At 41.7% G+C, this 21,858-nt stretch overlaps 1 protein-coding gene across 1 annotated transcript in view; it reads left to right on the top strand.

The window, feature by feature from the left end:
- The window catches only part of LOC135208005 (helicase POLQ-like), a 128,821-nt gene that overhangs the window by 62,791 nt on the left and 44,172 nt on the right, over window positions 1-21,858 (top strand). Inside the window, exon 6 of the mRNA XM_064240101.1 lies at window positions 1,233-1,410. Coding sequence (XP_064096171.1) covers window positions 1,233-1,319 — 87 coding nt within the window. The 3' untranslated portion in view covers window positions 1,320-1,410. The remainder of the gene's footprint in view (window positions 1-1,232; window positions 1,411-21,858) is intronic.

The raw sequence follows: 21,858 nt of genomic DNA, 5'->3' as shown, positions 1-21,858 counted from the left end.
GTGGTTTAAGGAATTGACATGTCATTTGCTGGACTGGTCTGATACAGGTGAGTGAGGTAGTCATACTGGTAGTGTGGTCGTGCAGTATTCAATATCTTACCTACTATTTAGTAGCATAGGCTCCGCTCCTGGGCAAGGAGTCGGGAGTACTACAAACCCCAGTGCCCTGGTTTGTTTTTTGGACAGACAGTTTTTCTTTGGTTCCCAATACAATGGTTATCCCATATATCATTGTATGTCTCACTGGTTCTGAGTGGTTAGATTTTAGTGTATCTAGCTTCTCAACGGGCTTCAGTCCCTCTCTAAGAACTATTTCTTTTGAGAGCTGGACTGGCGGGTAGGCCCCCAGCCAGTCTAGGATGTCTTATACCTCCCTCCAAGTATGAGTCTATCCTATTGTTAAGACCGAGGGTTTGTTCGCGTATGAACAAATGACAAATTTTCTAAGACAATTTGTATTTTTCATAGCTACAAACCTGAGGTCTGAACGTTATACTGCCCGCCTCTAGCCGACCCTCTTTTTATTAAGTCATCCTGAGTTTGGAAAGACTGGCGTGTATGTTCGGCGTTTGACCACTCTTCACCCGATCTACGCATGCATTGCCAGATACCACAAGATTCCTTGCTTTCATCTACTTTTTTACCAGATCCAGCAAGGCGCTAGAAATTATCCTATTGTTAAGACCTCAGGTTTGTAGCTATGAAAAATACAAATTGTTTTAGAAAATTTGTCATATTTTATATGTACTACTTTATTTTAACTTTTATATATGTATAGCATAAGCTCTTTAAATGTAAATTTAATGTATTACAATAGTCATTTGTATATCAGAATACACTGCCAAGCATCTACACATCTACCATCTTCAGAGTATAATACTATGGATGTACATTTTGTAAACTTATAGCCTATGATTATGTATTGATATTGGTGATAACAAATTAATTTTTATGAAACATTGTTAAAAGTAAATTTTAGCTAATTTTTAAACCACGTTGATAGTAAAAACTGAGCTAATTCTGATGGAAAATTGTAATAAGAAAACTCAATTTTTCATTATTCAATATATTTTATACTTGGTTAGTCAGCACTTACGGGAGACTCATCTCATGACATTGTATTAAATATGTAGAGTAGCAGCATAAACTTTTAGCCTTTCATAGTGACCTATAATGTTCTAATTTACTTATGCTTATAAACCTTATTAATATTTTATATCTTGTTTTTCCAGAAAACATCAGAAAATGTTCTACAGCGGTTCTACGTTGCACTTATTTTGTATCAGTTATGGCTGGGAACTGGAATATGGGAAAGTTAGTGGACCATTTCCATATGCATCGTGGCTTTAACCCAGCAGCTCTTACTAGCGTCCTCATCTTTTTTCTTCTTGTGTTCAGCATTTTTGTCAGGTAGGGTTATAAATCCACAAGTCTTCTGTTTTTCAAACCATTTACATAACCTATTAAACATCATGCAGTGTCAGGATACAGTTGCCACCATAACATCAGTGAATAATACTTAAGAACTTTCATAATGTGCATCTAAAAACAAATATAAATAGCAAATGGGTAACAAGATATTTAATTAGGCATTCATTTTTATTCAACCAGACTGTTGGGCTTCTTTTAGATATTGAAGTCACTGTCTCGTTTTATAGGAGTTACTCTTTCCATAGTCTATCCAGAGCTCCATGATGATCAGACTGATGTCAAAGAATTATCTTTTAGCAGGTCTCGTGTCTAGGTATTGTATCGTAATAATAAACATTATAACACGTGATAAAGTATAAATGGACTCGGATAAGAGGGCACTTTTTCTTATCCTCAGCAAATGCTTGAACCCAAATTGCCTGTGTCTAAACCCACAAAAAGAAGTGGCTATGTGCCATCCTGTTGTTTATGTATGACCAAAAACAGACTAAGAAGTCATTACTTTTTTCTGGTCAGCCGTGTAAAGTGTACCGAAACCAGCGCTCCATAATTTCATTACCTAGGATCATGGAAACATTTCATTGAGAGCAAAGTGCATAATTTTAAGTTCCATTTTAAAAATTTTTAGTTTAGACTATGGAACAATAATTTAATTATGTGTGAACACCATAAACCAGCTTTTTTGCGAGTACCTATTGGCACTTCTCACAATTTCTGATCGATATTTGTAAAAGCACAAATTGTTTTTAAGAATTTATCATTCTGTTTAGAGGTTTTATCTAAAGAAATGTTCCACATTTATTATTAATATACAGGCAGTCCCCGGGTTACGACGGGGGTTCCGTTCTTGAGGCGCGTCGTAAGCCGAAAATCGTCGTAAGCCGGAACGACACTTGGAAATATGCCTTAAACTAAGAAAAAGTTAGAGAGACCTTACCTGTGTGACATGCAAGTATTGCATGATGTGTAGTGTGGTTATTTCAATGCCAAGGATGGTTCTTGAAGGTATAATCTTTATTAAACTCTTGTGACACTATAGCACAATGTACTACACTTAATCCTTAGGTTAGATTATACACTAAACACTATTACACTGTACACTAATCCTTTGGTAGATCCTGGAGTACACTAAAATCCCAGTCTGGTAGCTCTGGAAGGTAAAAGTATAACACAATTAGTACAAAATACTACACAAAGTCCTGAATGCAATATGTAAAATTATAGATATCAAGAGTAAAAGAGTTAATGTATGTTAAAATTAATTCCCCTTACTTTTTAGTTTATAATTCCTTACTTTGGGAGTTATTTCAAGAGTAAAAAAAAATTTAATTTGTATGTGGAATTAATTCCTTACTTTTAGTTTAAGTTGTCATGCTATGTAAAAAAAAACCCCTGGGGGATGCAACAAAGTCTTATGTGGGTCCCCATAGCTACATCATTCAGGGGGGTTCTGGAATGTTTACAAAAATAATTAGGTATGTCCCAGTAAGTACTCTATGCAATTAGTAAAGGTTACATACAGTAATATGCACCCATACAGTGGGTTTATATTCACATATATAACATGTATAAAAAACTTAGTTAATGTATGTTAATTAATTCCTTACCTTAGTTTTTTAAAGTTTTGTCGTTGCTATGTAACCCCCTGGATGCCCACAAAAAAAAAAGTCTTATGTGGCCCCATAGCCTCCATCATTTCAAAGTGGGGTTCTGGAATGTACAAAAAAAAAATAATTTTGTTTTCAGTAAGTTTACTCTATGCATAGTAAGTTACATACAGTAATATGCACCATACAGTGGTTTAATATCAAAAAAACTGGTACGTATGCATGTTGTAAATGATTGGTCTACAACCCCCCCTGGTTTTCAGCAGGGAGTTGGGTACAGTAGTAATGTAATTCCATGAGGGACCTTGATCACTTATCCCATGTGAGAGAATCTTGGTCACTTTTTTTTTAGTACGTATTAAAAACTTACTTAAATGTATGGTTACTTACTATGTATAATTCCTTACCTTTATGTTATGTTAGTAAAAACCCCTGGACAAAGTTTTAATGTGGGGCCCCATAGGCCTTGCAATCATGGGGGGAGGGGGGTCCTGGTTTTTTCTGGAATGTACCAAAAAAGTATCAAAGTTAGTCTGTATGTATGTTTAGTAGTTTACATACAGTAAACCCATACGTACAGTGGGTTTATAACATGTTAATGTAACCATAATCAAACTTGGTTGGAAAAATTCCCTGTAAAAAAAAGTTTATGTACGTTATGTAATACTACTGTATGTAAAAAAGGGATTTTTGACGAAGGAAAAATCTATTTCTGGGTGGGATTTGGCTCGTGTCGCCCTATGGCAAAGTATCCTAATATCATTCTTTCTAGGTAAAATTCGCCTAAAATTACCAGAGCAAAAACAAAAAAAATTAAGAAAAAAATGTCAGTAAAAAAAAACTACTCCGCTCACTCTTAAAAAAGTGTGTCGTATGATATGGGGCGAGGGGTGTGGAACACTACCACGAGACAAACAAAAACCAATTAGAAACTTCCCTATCAGATCCCCCCAAGAGGATAGCCGATACCAACGGGCGATGCAGCTCTACTACTACTACTAGAGGACTCCACGGGGGGGGGGGACAGCAGCGCCCCTAGCGGGTCATCCTTAATTAAAATAGTAAAAAAATACATCTTGTCCTGCAAGGGGGGGTGAAAACAAACCATAAAAAAGGGGGGGTTTCATAGGGGCGACACGAGCCAATCACCCAAAAGGAAAATAGGATTTTTTCCTTCGTCAAAAAATCCCTTTTCTGGGCTCAGCTCGTGTCGGGGGCCTATTGCAAAGAGTACCAGAGAAAAAACAGACAAGATGGAAAAAAAAGGAAACAATGAAAAACACGTTTTAAAATGATGGATATAATATAAAAGTTGTAATCAAAATACAGCATACAAATTAAGCACTTAAAAAAAAAACTAAAACTTAATTATAAACAGTAAAAAATAATAGAATGTTAGTAAACTCAGAGTACTTAACGGAAAATAAATAAAATTACAGAGATGCATGTAAAATAAGGCAATTTGGGATTTACTTAATTAGAATACATAATTACAAAATATATACATACATGTGTCCTACCCTAGCATAAAAATAAGGGTAGGTACACTGAAATCCATCATTAATACAATTAATTCCAAATATATACAAACACATTGTGACTGAAGTTCATCACAAACACAAAATGGTGAATATACAGACATATTGTGTCCTACCCTAGCATAAAAATAAGGGTAGGTACACTGAAGTACATATCAGTACAAAAGTGGTTGTCCCTAGCAAAAAAAAAAAAAAAAAAAAAATAATAAGGGACAATCCACTATATGATACAACGGCTAAGGCTATGATGTTGAGTAGCCTGACGATAGGTTGAGGCATGTTGGTTGAGGTAGGTAGAAAGAGAGGGGGGGGGCCTGGATCAATACTACAACTACTAAACAGTATCAGGGAAACTATGTTTCCCGCTGCTACTGCTGAAAACTTTAAAGATTCCAAGGACTTTAAATAATGCCGTTTAAATACTGTCGGGGATTTCCATCCAGTATACTTCCTAAGATCCTCAAAGTTCATATGTTGGAAATAATTAATTGAGGTGGCTACTCCCCTGATATCATGTGCTTTTGGGAATGACTCAGGGTTGGCTTGTTTAATGAAGTAAAGGATTTGCTGTCTAATGCCTTTAACTGATAAAGTACCACCTTTTTTCTCTCATAAAGAGAGCACCTGAGGATCTAGAAGAAGTACGAGAAAGAAAGGCTCTAAGAGATGATACTGGGCAGAGAGAAGGATCCTGTGGAAGTGGGATAACCTTCCAAGGAGCCCACCTTGCAAGAGGATCTTCATTTTTAGCTAAAAAGCTACGATCCGGAGCAAGTAGAACTTCTCCTGATGGGAGGAATTCCACATGACCCGCATCCCTGGATAGAGCCGACAGTTCTGAAATTCTAGCTCCTGAGGCTAGGCTTAATAAGAATAATGTCTTCCTCAGGAGCATAATGAACGTACAAGATGAGTTGTCAGTATCTGAAGCTAGTTTGAGGACATCATTTAAGAACCATGAAACTGTAGTAGGCCTCTGAGAAGGTCTAAGTCTAGCACAGGCTTTAGGGATAAGATGTGAAATAAGATTCAGTCCAAATCTATCTGAAAACCTACTTGAAAAAGATTTTCTTCAAAGCCGATTTGTGAGGTGGTAATCGTGCTAGCTGCTAAACCTTTTTCAAACAAGGATCTGAAAAAGGATATAGCCAAATTAACTGTCATGGTTGTGGTGTTCGATTCTTTCAAGAAAGATGCTAATTTTTTAACAGCTGAGTCATATTGTCTAATGGTTGACTCTCTTTTATCTGATTCTAGGAAGAGAATGTTCTGTGGATCAATGTCAGCATCTTTATTAGCCGCAACTTCATGAATCCATAAAAGTTAGGTCTGGAGAGTTTCTTGAGGATCGAACACAGTCCTCATTTGTACTGATTGTGACAGTTTGGGATTGGGGATCCGTTGAGGTCGGAGACCCAATTCCAAAAGAAGAGGATACCAGTTGCTCTTGGGCCAATCCGGTGGCAATCAGAGCTACTATCCCTTTGAAAGACCTTAGTTTTGTCTAGGACTTTCAAGAGAAGATTCACTGGAGGAAAAATATAAATCCTCCTCCACTGATTCCAATCTAACGACAGGGCGTCCGTGGCATAAGCCAGAGGTCCAGTTGGGGGCCACATAGCAAAGGGAGCTTGTGGTTCGCTTGTGAGGCGAAGAGATCCACTTGGAGACCTGGGACTCCCTCTACCCCACTGGAATGACCCGACGTCCAGGAGACCACTCTGATTCCAGAGGAACTGACCGGGACAGGGCGTCTGCTATCACATTTCTTACTCCTGCCAGGTGAGTGGCAGACAGATGCCATTTGTGTTTGTTTGCTAATGCAAAGATGGCTATCCATGACATGGTTCACATGTTTGGATTTGGACCCTCCTCTGTTGATGCAGTGAACTACCACTGCACTGTCCAAAACTAGCCTTAATGAGACTTCTTCGGGGGAAGCAGTCTCTTCAGAGTAAGAAATACTGCCATTGCTTCCAACACGTTTATGTGGAGCTGGCGAAATTGAACTGACCAAGTCCCCTGAACCTGTTTGAACTGAGAGTATCCCCCCCACCCACCCGGACAGGGAAGCATCCGTGTGAATGGTTAACACTGGGGGGAGGGGATATTGAAGGGGTACCTTCTTGGCTAAGTTCTTTACTTTTGACCAAGGCCGTAGTTGGTTGCGGAGGATCTGTGGAATTACTGACAACTTGTCTCGATATTTGGAGTTTGCTCTTGACCGCCAAATTCGATTTATATCTTTCAGCCTTGCTTTCAGAAGGATATCTGTTACCGAAGCAAACTGAAGAGACCCTAGGATTCTCTCCTGGTTTCTTCTTGATGTCTGTTTGCATTTGAGGAATTGCCTGACAGATTTTGCTATTTCCTTCCGTTTGGCTACTGGAATTGATAGATTGTGGGAAGACAAATCCCATTGGATTCCTAGCCACTGAAAAATGAGATTCCGGAGTAAGTCTGGATTTCGTTTTGTTTATCTGGAACCCCAGATGTTCCAGAAAGTGAACTACCTTTTTGGTAGCTTCGAGACATTCCTCGACTGTTTGGTGCCCAGATCACCGAATCGTCGAGGTATGCCGCTACCATGATTCCCTGAGCTCTCAATTGTTGTACAACCTTACTTCTTGCTATCTTTGTGAATACCCTGGGGGCTACATTCAGACCGAAGGGCATCACTTTGAATGAGAATGTCTGATTTCCTAGCCTGAATCCTAGGAATGGGCGGAAGTGCCTGGCTATAGGGATATGATAGTATGCGTCTGTAAGATCGATGGAGCATGTGACGGCTCCACGCGGAAGTAGGGTCCTTACTTGCGAGAGGGGTAAGCATCTTGAACTTGTCGCAGCGAATAAAAGAGTTTAGCTTTGGACAAGTCCTAAGATTACCCTTCTTTTTGTTGAGGGGGCCCTTTCTTTTGGCACGCTGAATAAGCGCCCTTGAAATTTTAGATGCTTGACTCTCGCAATAGCTCCTTTCTGAAGGAGTTCTTCCGCGTAATCTATCAATTCCTTTGACGGTACCTGATGAATGATTTGATTGGAGGGGGATCTTTGATCCAACTCCAGCCTAATCCTTTGGACACTATGCTCTGTGCCCAATTGCTGAACCCCCACCTGTGGCGGAAGAAGGAACAGCCTCCCTCCTACCTGGGGAGCCTCATTGCTGATGGGCGGGTTGCCACCACGCCCTCCTCTGAACTGCCTACTCCTCGTGCCCCTTCCTGCGCCACGCTGACGAAATATCCTCTCGCCCTACCCCTCGGTTGAGAGTAGCCTTGAGCCTCATAAGCAGGGTTTAAAGGGCCGCGAGATAGCGTAGGAAGGTAGAAGGTTGAGATTGCTGGGGCACCAGGAGGAAAGGTTGGGTCTGTTTAGATGTGGAAGGTTGTCCCTGTTGGGTAACTGGGACTGCCTGCACAAACTGCTGCTGATGTTGAAGTTTTTTATAAGGCTGGAACCTCTTACCAGCCTTCTTTGGTTTCTTGCCAGCAGTGGGAACGGATTCCTGTTTCTCTTAGAGGAAATACCCCACCTCCGCTCTAAGGCTCTGGTTGAGTCTAGCAGCTTCGTGGTGGACTTCGTTCACTGCGGACTCTGGGAAGAGATCCGCTCCCCACATGCTCGCAGCCAAGAGTCTATTAGGCTCATGCCTGATAGTCACTCTTGAAGGACATGCTTCCGGCAGTTCCTCCTGGCTTGGAAGAATCAAAAGCGTCTGACAGAACCGTCTGAAACTGCGATTTCGCCAGAATCTTGAACAGCGGTTCCGTAGCGTAGGAAAGAGCAGCCATTTCCGTAACGATGAGAGAGTTGAGGGACCTGCCAAACCTAGTTTCGCCGCATCGAACTCTGCCTGGATTAGGGAATCCGGCAGCCTAGGTAATTTCTCACCGAACTGGTCCATGGCGCAGTCCGGCTTGAGTTTACCCAGCGTGAAAAGTAGCTGGGCGGGAGGTTTTCCCACAAAACTCTTTTCTCCGAAGGCGGGAAGAGTGGAGAAGTAGACTCCGACTCCCTCAACTGTGGAATGGGCTCATCCTTGAGGACTGCCTGAAGAGCCTTCTCCACCAATTTCGTGGCGAACGGAAGAGAGACCTCCTCTTCCTCGTCGCAAAATCGTGAAGACTCTTGTAGGCCTGGAGGGTTTTTAGTGGTTATTAGTTTTTTTTTTACGCTCCCCAGTTCCCACTTTCAAGGGCAGTGAACCCATTCCCGCTGGGCGTGATCTCTACTGTAGAGAACTGACTCCTTCGAGATCTTGTCCTCTCTCGTGAGAGCCGTTGGCGTCAGCCTAGCATACCCCATGAAAGGCTGCGTCAGACCCGGAGGGTAGAACTCGAAGTCCTCAATCCTTCGAGTACCAAACTCCGGGATCGAAATCATCCCGTCCTTAAAAGGAGCGTAGGCCTCTCTCTCTCCATGGATTCTCCATAGAGAAAGCTGGCAAGGAGTCGTAAGGCGGAAGTTGGAGAATCCCCGTGCTAGATGCAGGGGAGACTGGGGGAGGAGCCTGAGTTAGCCCAGCCACATCGGTCCTCATTCTCTCTCATTCTATTAGAGAGGTCCTGGAATAGACTGTCCAGTTTGATACAGACTGTTCGATAAGTTGCGCGAACTATCTGGCTCAAAACGTGTTCCCAATGCTGAGATTTGGGAACCTACCAGCACGCCTACCTGTTCCATCATCCCTGGTGAGACAGCAGAGGGAACGCAGGTGCTGGTGCTTGCCACCCCTGCCGGCATAGCCGGAGAGGAGGCAGCGGAGGCGGGAGAAGGCAGTGACTCGGTGGTAGCGCGAGCCTTCTCCTTAGAAGCCTTGCTTCTGGAGCTCTTCGACTGGGAAGAGCTCGGCTTAGCCTTTCCACCACCGCCATCGGCGTATGAAGTCGACGACTTCCTGGCCTAAGAAGACGAAGACGACTTCCTAGAAGTCGACTTAGACAAGGTCTTCGGTTCTCTCTTTGTCCCTTCTCCTTAGGAGGTACAGAGAGAGCGGGAGGGCGGCTAGGGATCTCGGATCCCGCAAAGCCTTGGAAAGAGGCGGAAGAAGAAGGGACAGGAGAAGATCCAGGAGCGCCCCAAGGAAAGACCTTGGGCGCCCGACAAACCTACCTCAACCAACAAATCCTCGCTAACTACCGCCATTGGCTCTAGTTTCAGGTCCAGGGCAGCGACGTCCGGAACCGACTCCTGGGATGCTACGACCCCAAACGATTGCTGGAGGTCTTGCTGGATGGAGGCTATCAATGGGGCAGCGGACAAGGGGTCGACGTAGCCCGTCGACTTGCCCGCGGGGAAGATCTGGATGGCCAGTTTCCTATCTAAGATGTAGGGCTGGCCCTTGGCGGCGTTTTTCCCAAAGCCGCCCACCCACGCTTTCTTCAGGGTGCGAGGGCGACTTCCCTCACACCGCTAGCCTGAAAGAAAGGTGAGATTAGCTACCAATTGTGGACAGGGTTAACAAACTTACGACTAGAAGTTGTTAGTAAAATCATAAGTAAGCCTATAATGGACATACCCCATCTCCCAGCTGACCGACCAGGTCGTAGCATATAGCGCAGGCTTCGGGGTGCCCAAAAAAAAAACGAGTCGTCTCATTGTACGACGTGGCACACGGGGCGTGAGACCTGCACTCGTCATGTCCACAGGGGTCGTAGAGCGTCGCATTACAGGCTGGGACCTGACAGTTGGTAGCCTGTAAGTGAAAAAAGTACATGAGTACAGAGTAAACCACTTACAGCCTAACATATGCTCCGTTGGTGCCGGAGCGATAAAGTTAGATAAAACCAGAGCCCCGCTAAAATACGTGTGGTAACCAGGTTGGAAGATAGGCTATGGCTCCGCCAATGGCGGAGGCACAAGAATCAACCAACTAGGAGTGGTGGTAATGGAAACCACGACGGACAATGGCGGGGATGGTTGATAAAAAATATTATAATAACACACAATCATTGTAAAATATCTTATAATTAGGGTATATCCTTAAAATAACAAAATAAAAACAACTTCTCTCCACCCGTCTACTAGAAGAGTGCGTAGGTAAGGGTAAGCTCCCTTCCGGTAGCGGGGGAGAGATATAAGGATATAGTAGGCAAGCAACCGACCACTCATAGCGCCCACCCTGCCCGCTAGCGGAGCCAATATCCTATAACCAAAGGGGCCCCGGCTGCGACGGAAGGCTCCTTACGTATCTGGAGGGAGGTTGGCTGAGCAATGGGGGGGAGGGGGGGGTAGGAAGGTCCCGGCGAAACACGGCGGGAGTCGCGAAAAAGGGGGGAGGGATGGCCTACTCCTCCATCCCCGCCTCACCAACTACCCGCATGGAGACCCGGTACCTCATAGTGGTCGCCCTATACCCCCTGCTGGGGGGACCCCCCGGTCACCTCCGAGTGTGTGAGAGAAGGCGATGAGGTTGTTATAACAACCAAGGGGTCCCCCAGCCCCTCCCTACATCAGAGAGGGAGGGAAGGGGCAGGGTAAGGTGCTATAGGACACGTGACCGCAAGTGGCCTAGGCCGCGAGCAACACAACCGTGGTAGGGCCACGTGAACCAAGCTGTACCAATATGTGGAACAAGCACCTAGGCTAGCCTAACACCCTAAATAATAAAATACATCGAAAGGGGGAAGAGACACTTTTAGTAAAAGAGAAAGAAGCCCAGGAGGAGGCAGACTGTTCGAGAAACAGGAGCCCTACTCGGAGCCAGCGATAAGCCGATGTAGAAGGCAAATAGCCGGGATGCTGGGCCGAAATAAATAATAGCCCTAAATACCAAGCTAAGAGAATGGTAGGAGGGCTGAACTAGCTAAACTCGATGTAAACAATGAATGTGATTAAAGAAGCCCATAAGCATAAGAAGTCCCAGTATGGAGGACCGGGAATTCTTACGAGGCGGCATGGCCGCCACGAGACAACCGTGGAACCGTATATGACCTATAAAAAGGAAATACTGGTACCCGGAAGACAAAAATACGGTAAAATGTTACTTATGAGTTACTTAACTTAGCCGTGGCAATTGCAGAGCGTTCCATGATGAAGATGCGGATAAATCGCAAGAAAAGCACAAGCACAAGAAAATGGCGACTTGTCGCTGGCGCTAAAAATTAAGGATGACCGCTAGGGGCGCTGCTGTCCGTGGCGTCCTCTAGTAGTAGTAGTAGAGGCTGCATCGCCCGTTGGTATCGGCTCTCTCTTGGGGGGATTCTGATAGGAAGTTCTAATTGGTGTTTGTCTCGTGGTAGTGTTCCACACTCGCCCCTATATCATACCGACACTAAGAGTGTGTCTTTTTAAGAGTGAGCGAGTCAGTTTTACTGACATTTTCTTAATTTTGTTTTTCTCTGGTAATTTTAGGCGAATTTTACCTAGAAAGAATGATATTAAGGATACTTTCATAGGCCGACACGAGCTGAGCCCAGAAACCTTACTGTTCATATTTTGTTACACTATGTACATGTTACATTTGATACGTATACTTTCCTGAAGGGTTTTTTTCCATCCAAAAAATGGTGCTTCTACTTGTAGTTATCCCTTGATGACACTTGTAGTAATTTGTTAGTAACAACCTGGAGTTGTGTGAAAAATGTTGGTTCTGAAGGAAAAGTAACAAAATTAGTGTACAAAATATACACTACAGAAAGTTGTGAATGCAATATGTTAATTACTGTAGATATATCAAGAGTACTAAAAGAGTTAATGTATGTTAATTAATTCCTTACTTTTAGTTTAAAGTTGTCCGTTCAATGTAACCCTGGATGGACAGTCTTATGTGGCCCCATAGCCTACATCATTCAGGGGACTCTGGAATGTACAAAAATAATTTTGTCAGTAAGTCCTCTATGCAGAGTAAGTTACATACAGTATGTAATATGCACCATACAGTGGTTTAATATCACATATAACATGTAGTATAAAAACTTAATTTAGAAATTCCTTACATAACTTACCAACTTTTAGTGAGTCTCAAAGCTGTTACCTAGGTTGTGGGAGATGGAGGTGGAGGTGTAGAGCATTCATGATAAGGATGCATTCCAAACCTAACTTCAGTGTGCTTTATCACAGATAACAGGCTAGGATGATGGGGCAGTCTGGAATGAAGAATTAATATTAAAGGACAGTATGTAACCACTTAGGTGTAGTACAAAATTTATTGTACGTATGCAAACATTAAACACAACTGAGAATTCCTTACCTTCAGCAAAATGAAAAAGACATGTAGGCCATGTAGAGGTCTGGTTTATGTAAGTCACAGGTGCATGCCAGTCTGGAAAGAATGAAATGTAATACATATGATTTGATAGTTTATTTTCCATACATAACATGGTTATTACATATGTAATAATAAACATTAATAAAAAAAAAATGTCCTTACCAAATTCTAGTGGTTGGCTTGCTTACTGGGATGGGCATATGTATGGTAGATGAGTGGGTGGCTGGGCTATGGAGTAGGATGGGCAGGTGCTTGGGAGTCTGGAATGATAAAAAATATATAAAATGATAGAGTTACTACTGTAACTACTGCACATGTTATTACTGTTTGACATATGTAGTGTGTAATACGTATGTACAATATAAAAAATAATGAGAATTCTTTTACCTGAAGGAATGGGAAGAGGTGATACTACTCGTATCAACTGATTTGGGCTCTGGAGAGGTGATACTACTTGTATCAACTGATGAGGGAACATCTAGATCTGGAAAGAATGATAGGGTACATAAATATATAAGGTGGATGTAATTGTCGCATATTTGTTCCACTTTTAATAAAATTTTCTAAATAGCAATTTATAAAACATTTTATACAAATTTGTTAAGGATTCTTTACCTGATGAATAGGGCGAGCATCAAAACCATGGAAAGGCTCAGGGTCATCTGGGTCGCTGTCACTATCAAAGGGGTCTGAAATGAAAAAAAAAATAATAAGGTTATGCAACATCAAACACATTGTACCACTATGTAAGTTAGTGTACGTATGTATGTAGGGTGTAAACAATTTCCAACATGAAAATGAGAAAAATGAAATTGCTTACCCTGATTGTACACGTACAGGTGGACGGGCTGCTACAGAGGATCCAGGTACAGGGGGATCTGGAACTGTCACAGTAGTACAGGGAGATCTGGAACTGTCACAGGTAGTACAGGGAGATCTGGAACTGTCACAGGTAGTACAGGGGGATCTGGGAACTGTCACCACTTCTGCAATAAAATTACAAATGATGAAAATTAATGAAGTTACAATTTACTCTTACATTTAGTTGTTACATTAAAAAATGAACACATTTTAATATGTACACTATGTAACACATAAATTAGTAAACAGTTCAGAATTCCTTACCAGGACTAGGAGTGGGAGGTGGTGGTACTGGAGACTTGTGAAAGAAAGTGTCAAGCCTGGACTGCACACTTCTCTTCGTCTGCTTCTCCTTCAGGGTCTCCTTGTAGAAAGTTACCAAGTCTAACATTCCACGTTTATTTTTATTTTTTGTCAACCTGGCAACGTTAGGGTCTTCTGCCTCAAAAGAAGCCAAGGCTCTCTCCAGATGAGTAAAACCCTCTGACAAGCCTTTCACAGTTAATGACCTGGGTTTTGGCTCTGGTGCCGCCGCCTCTTCCTCAATCATTTGTTGTTCAAGTTCAAGTAAGTCCTCTGCAGACAATTCCTCTCCATGGGAAGCCAGCAGCTCTGTTACATCATCAGGTTTCAAGATCTAGTTTCAGCCTCTTGCTTAGCCCTAAGATCTTCCTCGTCACAGTCTCGACTCTTCTGCCTGGTCAAAGCCTTCAAAACTGTGCACAAACTGTGGACACAGTTTCTTCCAGGCCCATTTAAAGTGGTCGTCTTCACCTCGTCCCAAGCACTTGCAATATTTTTCACTGCATCAGCAATGTTGTAGCCCTTCCAGAATTGCTTCAGCTGTCAACTCCTTGTTAGCTTCTATGGCCCTCAAAGCAAAACGTATGGTCCTTCTAAGGTAGTAAGCCTTGAAATTAGCTAATTACTCCCTGGTCCATTGGCTGTATCAGCGATGTGGTATTGGGTGGGAGGTACACCTCCTTCACATTAGGGTGCATGTCGCTCAAATTTGAAGGGTGACCAGGGGCATTGTCCAGGACTAAGAGGGCCTTAAAAGGCAGACCCCTTCGAAGTCAAATACAAGCTCCACTGCTGGCACGAAATGGTCATTGAACCAATCTTCGAAGACCATCAAGGTAACCCAAGCCTTCTTGTTTGATTTCCAAATCACAGGGAGTTGACTCTTGAAAATGCCCTTGAATGCCCTGGGATTCTCGGCCAAATACACCAGCAAGGGCTTCAGTTTCAAATCGCCACTTGCATTGGACCCAAACAGCAAAGTCAGTCGCTCCTTTCCAGCTTTATGGCCAGGTGCTGACTTCTCCTCCTTGGAAAGGTACGTTCGATTTGGCATTCTTTTCCAAAATAATCCAGTCTCATCCACATTAAAGACTTGGTCAGCCGTGTAACCACCATCCTTAATTATCTCAGCCAAACCACCTGGAAAACTTTCTGCTGCTTCGCTATCAGCACTAGCAGCTTCACCTTGCAGCTTCACATTATGCAAATTTGCACGAGCCTTAAAACGGTTAAACCAACCTCTACTCGCGGAAAATTCACCACCAGCACTGCCTTCGCCAAACTTTTTCACTACTGCCTCATGCAGCGCTCTAGCCTTCTCCTGGATCACACTTAAGCTCACCGGAACACGTCGCTGGTTCTGGTCCTCCAGCCCAGATCATGAGCAATTTCTCCATTTCAACAATGCTCTGGCTACGTTGCTTCTCGTTTATCACCGTTGACTTCATCGGTGCAGCATCCTTAACATGCTTCAGAATACGTTCCTTGTCCTTCACAATGGTTACCACCGTGGTCCTGCTCAAGCCTAAAGAACGGCCTATTTCGGTGTTAGTTTCTCCCTTCTCCGAACGCTTCACCACGTCATATTTGACCTCCATCGTGATGACCTTCCTCTTCTTGGATGAACTATCATTGGAGGAAGTACTTTGGCGTTTAGGAGCCATTGTAAATTTGCGAAAATGGCAAGGATTTCAGCAACGTCTTAGCACACAACCGACTGAACTTCAGGCAGACACGCGATTGAAGTGGCGTCCTTTCGTATTGTTACGCTTAGCGTCCTCGACCGTCCGAGGTCGTTGTTCGGTCAATTTACCATACAGTTTAATAGCGTTAATTAATTTATGCACCTCCGCTCAAAAAACTATCTTCTGCATATGAGGTATCGTTAAAAAGCATAACACACGTCGTAACCTTGGAATTTGTGTTGTAATCTAACCAGAAACTTAGTTTTTTTAATTATGTACTGGAAACAAGCAATGATTTTTCATTATTTGCGCTTTTGGACTGTTTTAAACTGCGCATCTCAAGCTAGTGTATTCATTCGCCCGCAAACTAGTTCCGCATATGCGGCGTCACTAAAAAAATTCAAAAAATACGAAAAAAAAAAAGTGTCAAAAATCAATTTTTTTTTCATAAAACCTTTCAAAATTTTTGTTGTAATGTAACCAAAAACATATTTTTATTATATACTGTGCTAAACTATAAAGGATTTTTATCATAGCATGCGTTTTTTAAAAGCGTCGTTAACTCGGAGCGTCGGAAGCGTCAGCGTCGTAACCTCGGAACAAGCGTCGTAACCCAGGACGGATTTTCCATTGAATATTTAAGAAAAAGCGTCGTAACCTCGGAACGTCGTAAGCCGGAACCGTCGTAACCCGGGGACCGCCTGTATAGATAATAATTTCCAAGAACGATGTCTGAAATAGCCTACTAGTCAGTAGCCTACAATCTACATCAATTCAGTGAGAATAAGTTAGCTAGACTGTATTAGATATTGTCTGTAGCCTATAACCTAGAATTACATATCCTTATGGGTGAACAAAAATAACCTGGATTAGGTTAGTAATCTGTTATGGACCTATGCAGTAGCCTAAGTCTACACCAGAGACCATAGGATTAGATAAAAGGCTACAGATATTTTCCCTTTATATAGCCTGTATACTTGAGCATAGTCTTAGTACTCTGGGCTATCATGTGCATACCCTTAAAAGGGAATTAAATAATCTGAATTGATTAGACAATAACCTGGACTAGGTGATAGCCTAACTAAAGTTTCACATTAGTAAGTTACTGTTATACATAGACCAAAAGCAGTAGACCAAATGGGCTATAAGGTAGTAGCCTAGTTTGAAGGCTACAAATTAACCTTGTTAATCCCATACCCATAAAGGTGAATTGATTAATTAGGATTAGACAATAAGCTATACTAGCTGATAGCCTAACTATAAAGTTTCACTTCAGTAAGTTACTGTTTTATATAGTAGACCAAATAGCCTAAGATTAGATGTAAACAACTTGGGTTAGACAAAAAAAAGTTGACCTAATCATGAGTTTACATATGAGTAAGTTACTGTTTTTATATAGCCTTTACATTATAAATTACCTATCTAGAATAATCTGGATTAGGCAATACCTTATGTACTAGGCTAAGAAAGAACAATTTAGGAAACATCCTATTTTTGGTCTATTAAGTGGTATTTTAACCCAAATAGCCTAGGATTGGATATTAACAGTATCCTAGGCTTAATAGAATGACAGTTTTTATGGCTAGAGGCTGATACTGATAGAATAGTCTATGGGCAAGGCTATATAGTAGTGGAGCTCTTATGTAGCCTATATCCTTAAAGGTGATAAGAACCAAGAATGGGCTGTAGCCTAACTAGATTAAGTAAGAACTCCGTTTCTAAGGGAATATTCTACCAGTAGCCTAAAAAACAGCAATGGCCAAATATCGGGTAAGGATTGACTTGGTCACAGAAAATAGAAAACTAGAATTAAAAAAGGGCTTTTTCTCTATGGTTTATATCCTTAAAAGTGTTAAAAAGCCTATAAATAGGCAGTGACCCAGAATAGGTTGAGTGGGAATCCTCTAAGAAATCCTCTATTCTTAGGTTAATGTACATTATTCTAGAAGCATTAACCTAAAGCCATATAAAACAGTAGCTTGGGCTAACTAAACAAATTAGTTCATGGAGGATTAGTCTGAATGGTATGACTGTTTGAATTAAAATTTCACATAGCCAATGCAAAAGGATTAATACAGCCATATATGGCTGTCAGAACTAACTCAAACCTCAAAGGGTTTAAGTAATATAGATTTCTAATAAAATTTTACAAATATGGAAACCATCTGAGGACCTACACAGGTGTCAATCATTAACCAATTAATACTAACTAGCTTCTAATAAGAAGTTGCTTTTGATCATTACAGGGCTGCCATTTTGCAGGACCCTCAGTTCAAGTGTTCTGTAGCAAATAAAATTTTGCTTGGTCACCAGATATGTACGAAACTTGTAGTATGCTACTGGCAGTAAGTTTTAATGACAAAACAGCTCATTTTAAGTTGCCCCAGTAGGTCTTAAGGTTAAGTAGGGGTAAGGAAGGGGGAGATTATATCTTTCTGGCAGAACTCTAGCAGCAGATAATTAACCCTTTCTCTGAACCATATTTATGTTTGGGCCAAAACCCAGTAACATCAGTCCCAGTAGTATGGAATGAGTGGGCATTGCCACTGAAATGACCCTACTGAACTCGGAAGGATCAGGACACAAATTTCAGCTAGCCATGTGGGAAACCTTCTAGAAGGAATTCTATCCCCCATGCAGCTATCGATGCTAAAGAGGATCTTTCCTCCAAAAGTGATACTAGGATCCATCTAACTCTGACTGAAATTACTACATTTTATGAGGGGTATTGTAATTTACTCAGGACTTGTGCCCCTTGGTTAACAGGCAGTTATAGTTCAGTTGTTGAAGCTCAGTCAAACTGCACAAGCTTCCCCAAAAGGGATGCAAAGAGTGCAGCATTTGATAATTCTGTAAGGAAATTATGAATAACATCAAAAGAGTCCTTGCCATAGAACAGCAGTATACAAGGGGCATGATGCATGATTCCAAAAAGGAATTAAAGTCAGTCAAGTACACTCCAAAGTGTAAATGTACTCCAGTAACCCAAAAGTGAGAGGGGATGCAAATGCTGCCCAAACAAGGTCTAATATTGGAATTCCAACAGGAAACTACTAAATGGTCAGGTCAGCATACAAAACTTAAGATCAAAGCAGGGGCTCCAATACTCATCTCTGATGATACCAGTAATCCTTGGTTAGATGCTTCAGTGCGCATTTTCCCTCCCTGTAGTAATTATGTAATGAATGAAAAAAAATTATGATCAAGGCTGTACATGTGAGAGACCACTAAGAGAAATGGTTTTCTTACCTGTGTCTATAACATTAAAAGCTATAGAAGACACTCTTTACCAGGACCAAAGTTGCTCACCAAGTAGCCCCAACCTTCTGTCCCTTCACTTTCAGGGCCACTCCAAGGTGGTCAAAGAAAGACTGGAGCATCATGAGGTCCCAAGTTTGGTCAGTGACTAGCTTCCACCTCGTATATGTATGGGTTGCCAGATGCCACAGATTCCTTACTTTACCATCTTTGATTGTTTTTAACCAGTTTCCAGCCGGCGCTAGATTATCCTGTTGTTAAGACCGAAGGTTTGTAAGCTATGAAAAATGCAAATTGATTAAAAATTTACCATATCTTGTGAAGACAGATTTTCAGAATTCTGTAGTGACTAAAAAAACCAGAGACCATGGGAGAATTAAAATCATTTGCCATGGTCATTCCAGTTTTGGAAAACTCCAAGGAATGGGCAACGCTACAACTCCCTTCTGAAGGGGAAAAGCTCCCTTTATATATAGTACAGCTATGCAGCAATTTAGGACCCCTATGAAAAGAATCTCAGAGGCTACAGCCTCAGCAGATACCAATAGGAATGGTATGGTTGGGGGTCAACTTCAATGAAACCACAGGCAATGGAAGTTATTGCCTTCGGGGTACAGCATTAATTTTAAATGAGCTGTGGTGGAAACGGTCTCACCCCTCCCCCTCTCTGGAAGGTTACGTGCAGAAAGGCCCTGTTAATGGGAGTCATAGAGAAACATGCATATATTCACCACAAAGCACGTCTCTTCTAGTGTCCCCAAAAAGGATTCCTCCAAATGGAGAGAGATCCTAGACCTGTCAGCTTTGAACAAGCACATTGGTTGCCAAATTTCCCGGGTAACTACTATTGCCTTAGTACATTCAGTCATGCTAAAAGGGACTTAGACAGCTATAGATCTGAAAGATGTATGGTACTGTACTGCCTAGGGTTCCAAATAGGGAAAGATATGTATAGATTCAAGGTCATGTCTTTTGGGCTAAACATTGCCATAAGAAATTTTACAAAATTAGTAAAGGCAGTCCCCAGTTATCGGTGGGGTCTCCATTCCGATGGTGAAATTCACAGATAACAGAAAATTGGTGATTTTCTGCACTTATTGGATTTTGGCACCAATAACCAGTTAATTGCGCTTCTGTTAGGTATGTAGACAAGTGCCATAAAACTGGATCGTCAATAACTGAGGCCACTTATAACCGGGGACTGCCTTCAATGCCAGTTCTTCAAGAATTCAGGAATACAACTTATAGCCAACCTAGAAGACTGGTCAATCTTGGGGCCCACAAGAAAATTGTGCTTGAAAAACCTAAGAGCAGTGGTCAACAGACTACAGTTAAAAAGTTTTATGATTAATTGGGAAAATTCCACCTCACACCCAGCAAATGTTTTCAGTTGCTGGGACTCTCTCTCCCGTTCTTTCTCAAAACAGAATATAAGGCATGTCCTCAAGACATGCCTTGCACAGCCCAGTTTCCAAACAGCAGTTAGAACATATGATGGGCCTGTTGCAGTTCAAATCAATAATAGTTCCAGGACTCAAATTGTAACAAAAGAATGTGAACAAATTCTGGCTGTCTCATGCAAGTAACCAACCTTATCATAATCAAAAGTTGGGATATACTTCAGCCTTGGTCCCAGAAGGAATCTCTGGCAAAACAGGTCACCCTGACTCAGTCTGGACAAGCGAAACAGCAAGCTTGTATGACTTGGACTGTGGTCAGATGGTCTCTTGTCAGTTTTTTCATAATTTATAATATGACAGATCTTTCAATTCAGAATTGATCCTTGATCCCCTTTTCCTGCCGAGAGCAATGAGATTTGCTGAACAGCAGTACCAATATGCAGTGAATGTACCTCAAAATTCTCAGTTCCAGTGGTCCTGTATTCCTCACACTGTTGGACTGTGGAACAGTCTCCCTTAAGTTGTTGTGCAATTGGAACAGTGATGATTCAGTGCATTACTACCCTAAAACAATTCTGGTAGTATTTTAATAATGTACTTAAATTTTATAAGATTATATATTAATTTGTAAAGTTATTTTCTCTTTCCTAATAACTGATCTCTTCTTTTTGTATTTCCTATTGCCTTTGTTACTTCTCTCAAGTGAACACCATATGCTTTGGAAGCTTGACTTTCAAGTCAATAGCTCCAATTGGCTTGCTTCATATGAATAGGGTTCATCTTCTGAATAATATTTATTCAAACAATACATTAGATCAAAGAGGCACTGTTCCAGTATAAAAAAATGTTATCTATGATTGCCATGGGAGCTTATACCAGGACAGATTTAGATACTGCTGCTAATGAACTACTGTGCCTCTTGGGAGCATTTGAAAACATTTATGGCCCTTTATTATGGTAATGGTCATATTCTATACAGTAACATTTACTACTCCAGCCCAGGCCTGAGTGAACTTCTACACCAAAATGGCTCCAAACTTGTTGGAACTGTGCAATAAATGAAAGGGGAAGCTTATTTGTTCATATACGAAACAAACGTTCGGTCTTAACATTAGGATTAATACTTAGCACCAGCTGGAAACTGGTAAAGTTAAAAGATTGTGTACGCAAGGGACTATTGGCATCTGTGCTTGGTCATGAGTCATGTGGAGCCACCCACATACCCCTCTTTAACTTGTGACCCTGTTAGTTATTTTCTTACCGCTTTTAGGAGAGGACGTGCTTTGCTTCCCTCCTTTTAAAGCCGGTTTACTTTGCCCCCCTGTTGTTTTAAATCTGTTGAGTGTGGAATTTCTGGGCGCTATTGTGAACATGGAGCCTTCTCATGCTTCGAGATTTCCTGGATATCACAAGGAGCAGATAAACGCCCGGATGTTATCTTCGAAATTTTTGACGTCGGGGTACACTCATCATGTAGTAGGTTATAGGTGCAGAAACTCCTCAGATACAGTTAATTGGCAGCCTGTACTTTGGATTTTCACATATATCATATGGCTCGCCTAT

The sequence above is a fragment of the Macrobrachium nipponense genome, chromosome 34, assembly GCF_015104395.2.
Source record: "Macrobrachium nipponense isolate FS-2020 chromosome 34, ASM1510439v2, whole genome shotgun sequence".
NCBI classification, from domain to species: Eukaryota; Metazoa; Arthropoda; class Malacostraca; order Decapoda; family Palaemonidae; genus Macrobrachium; species Macrobrachium nipponense.
The sequence above is the reverse complement of the archived record's forward strand: the minus strand, read 5'-3'. Positions and strand labels throughout refer to the sequence as shown.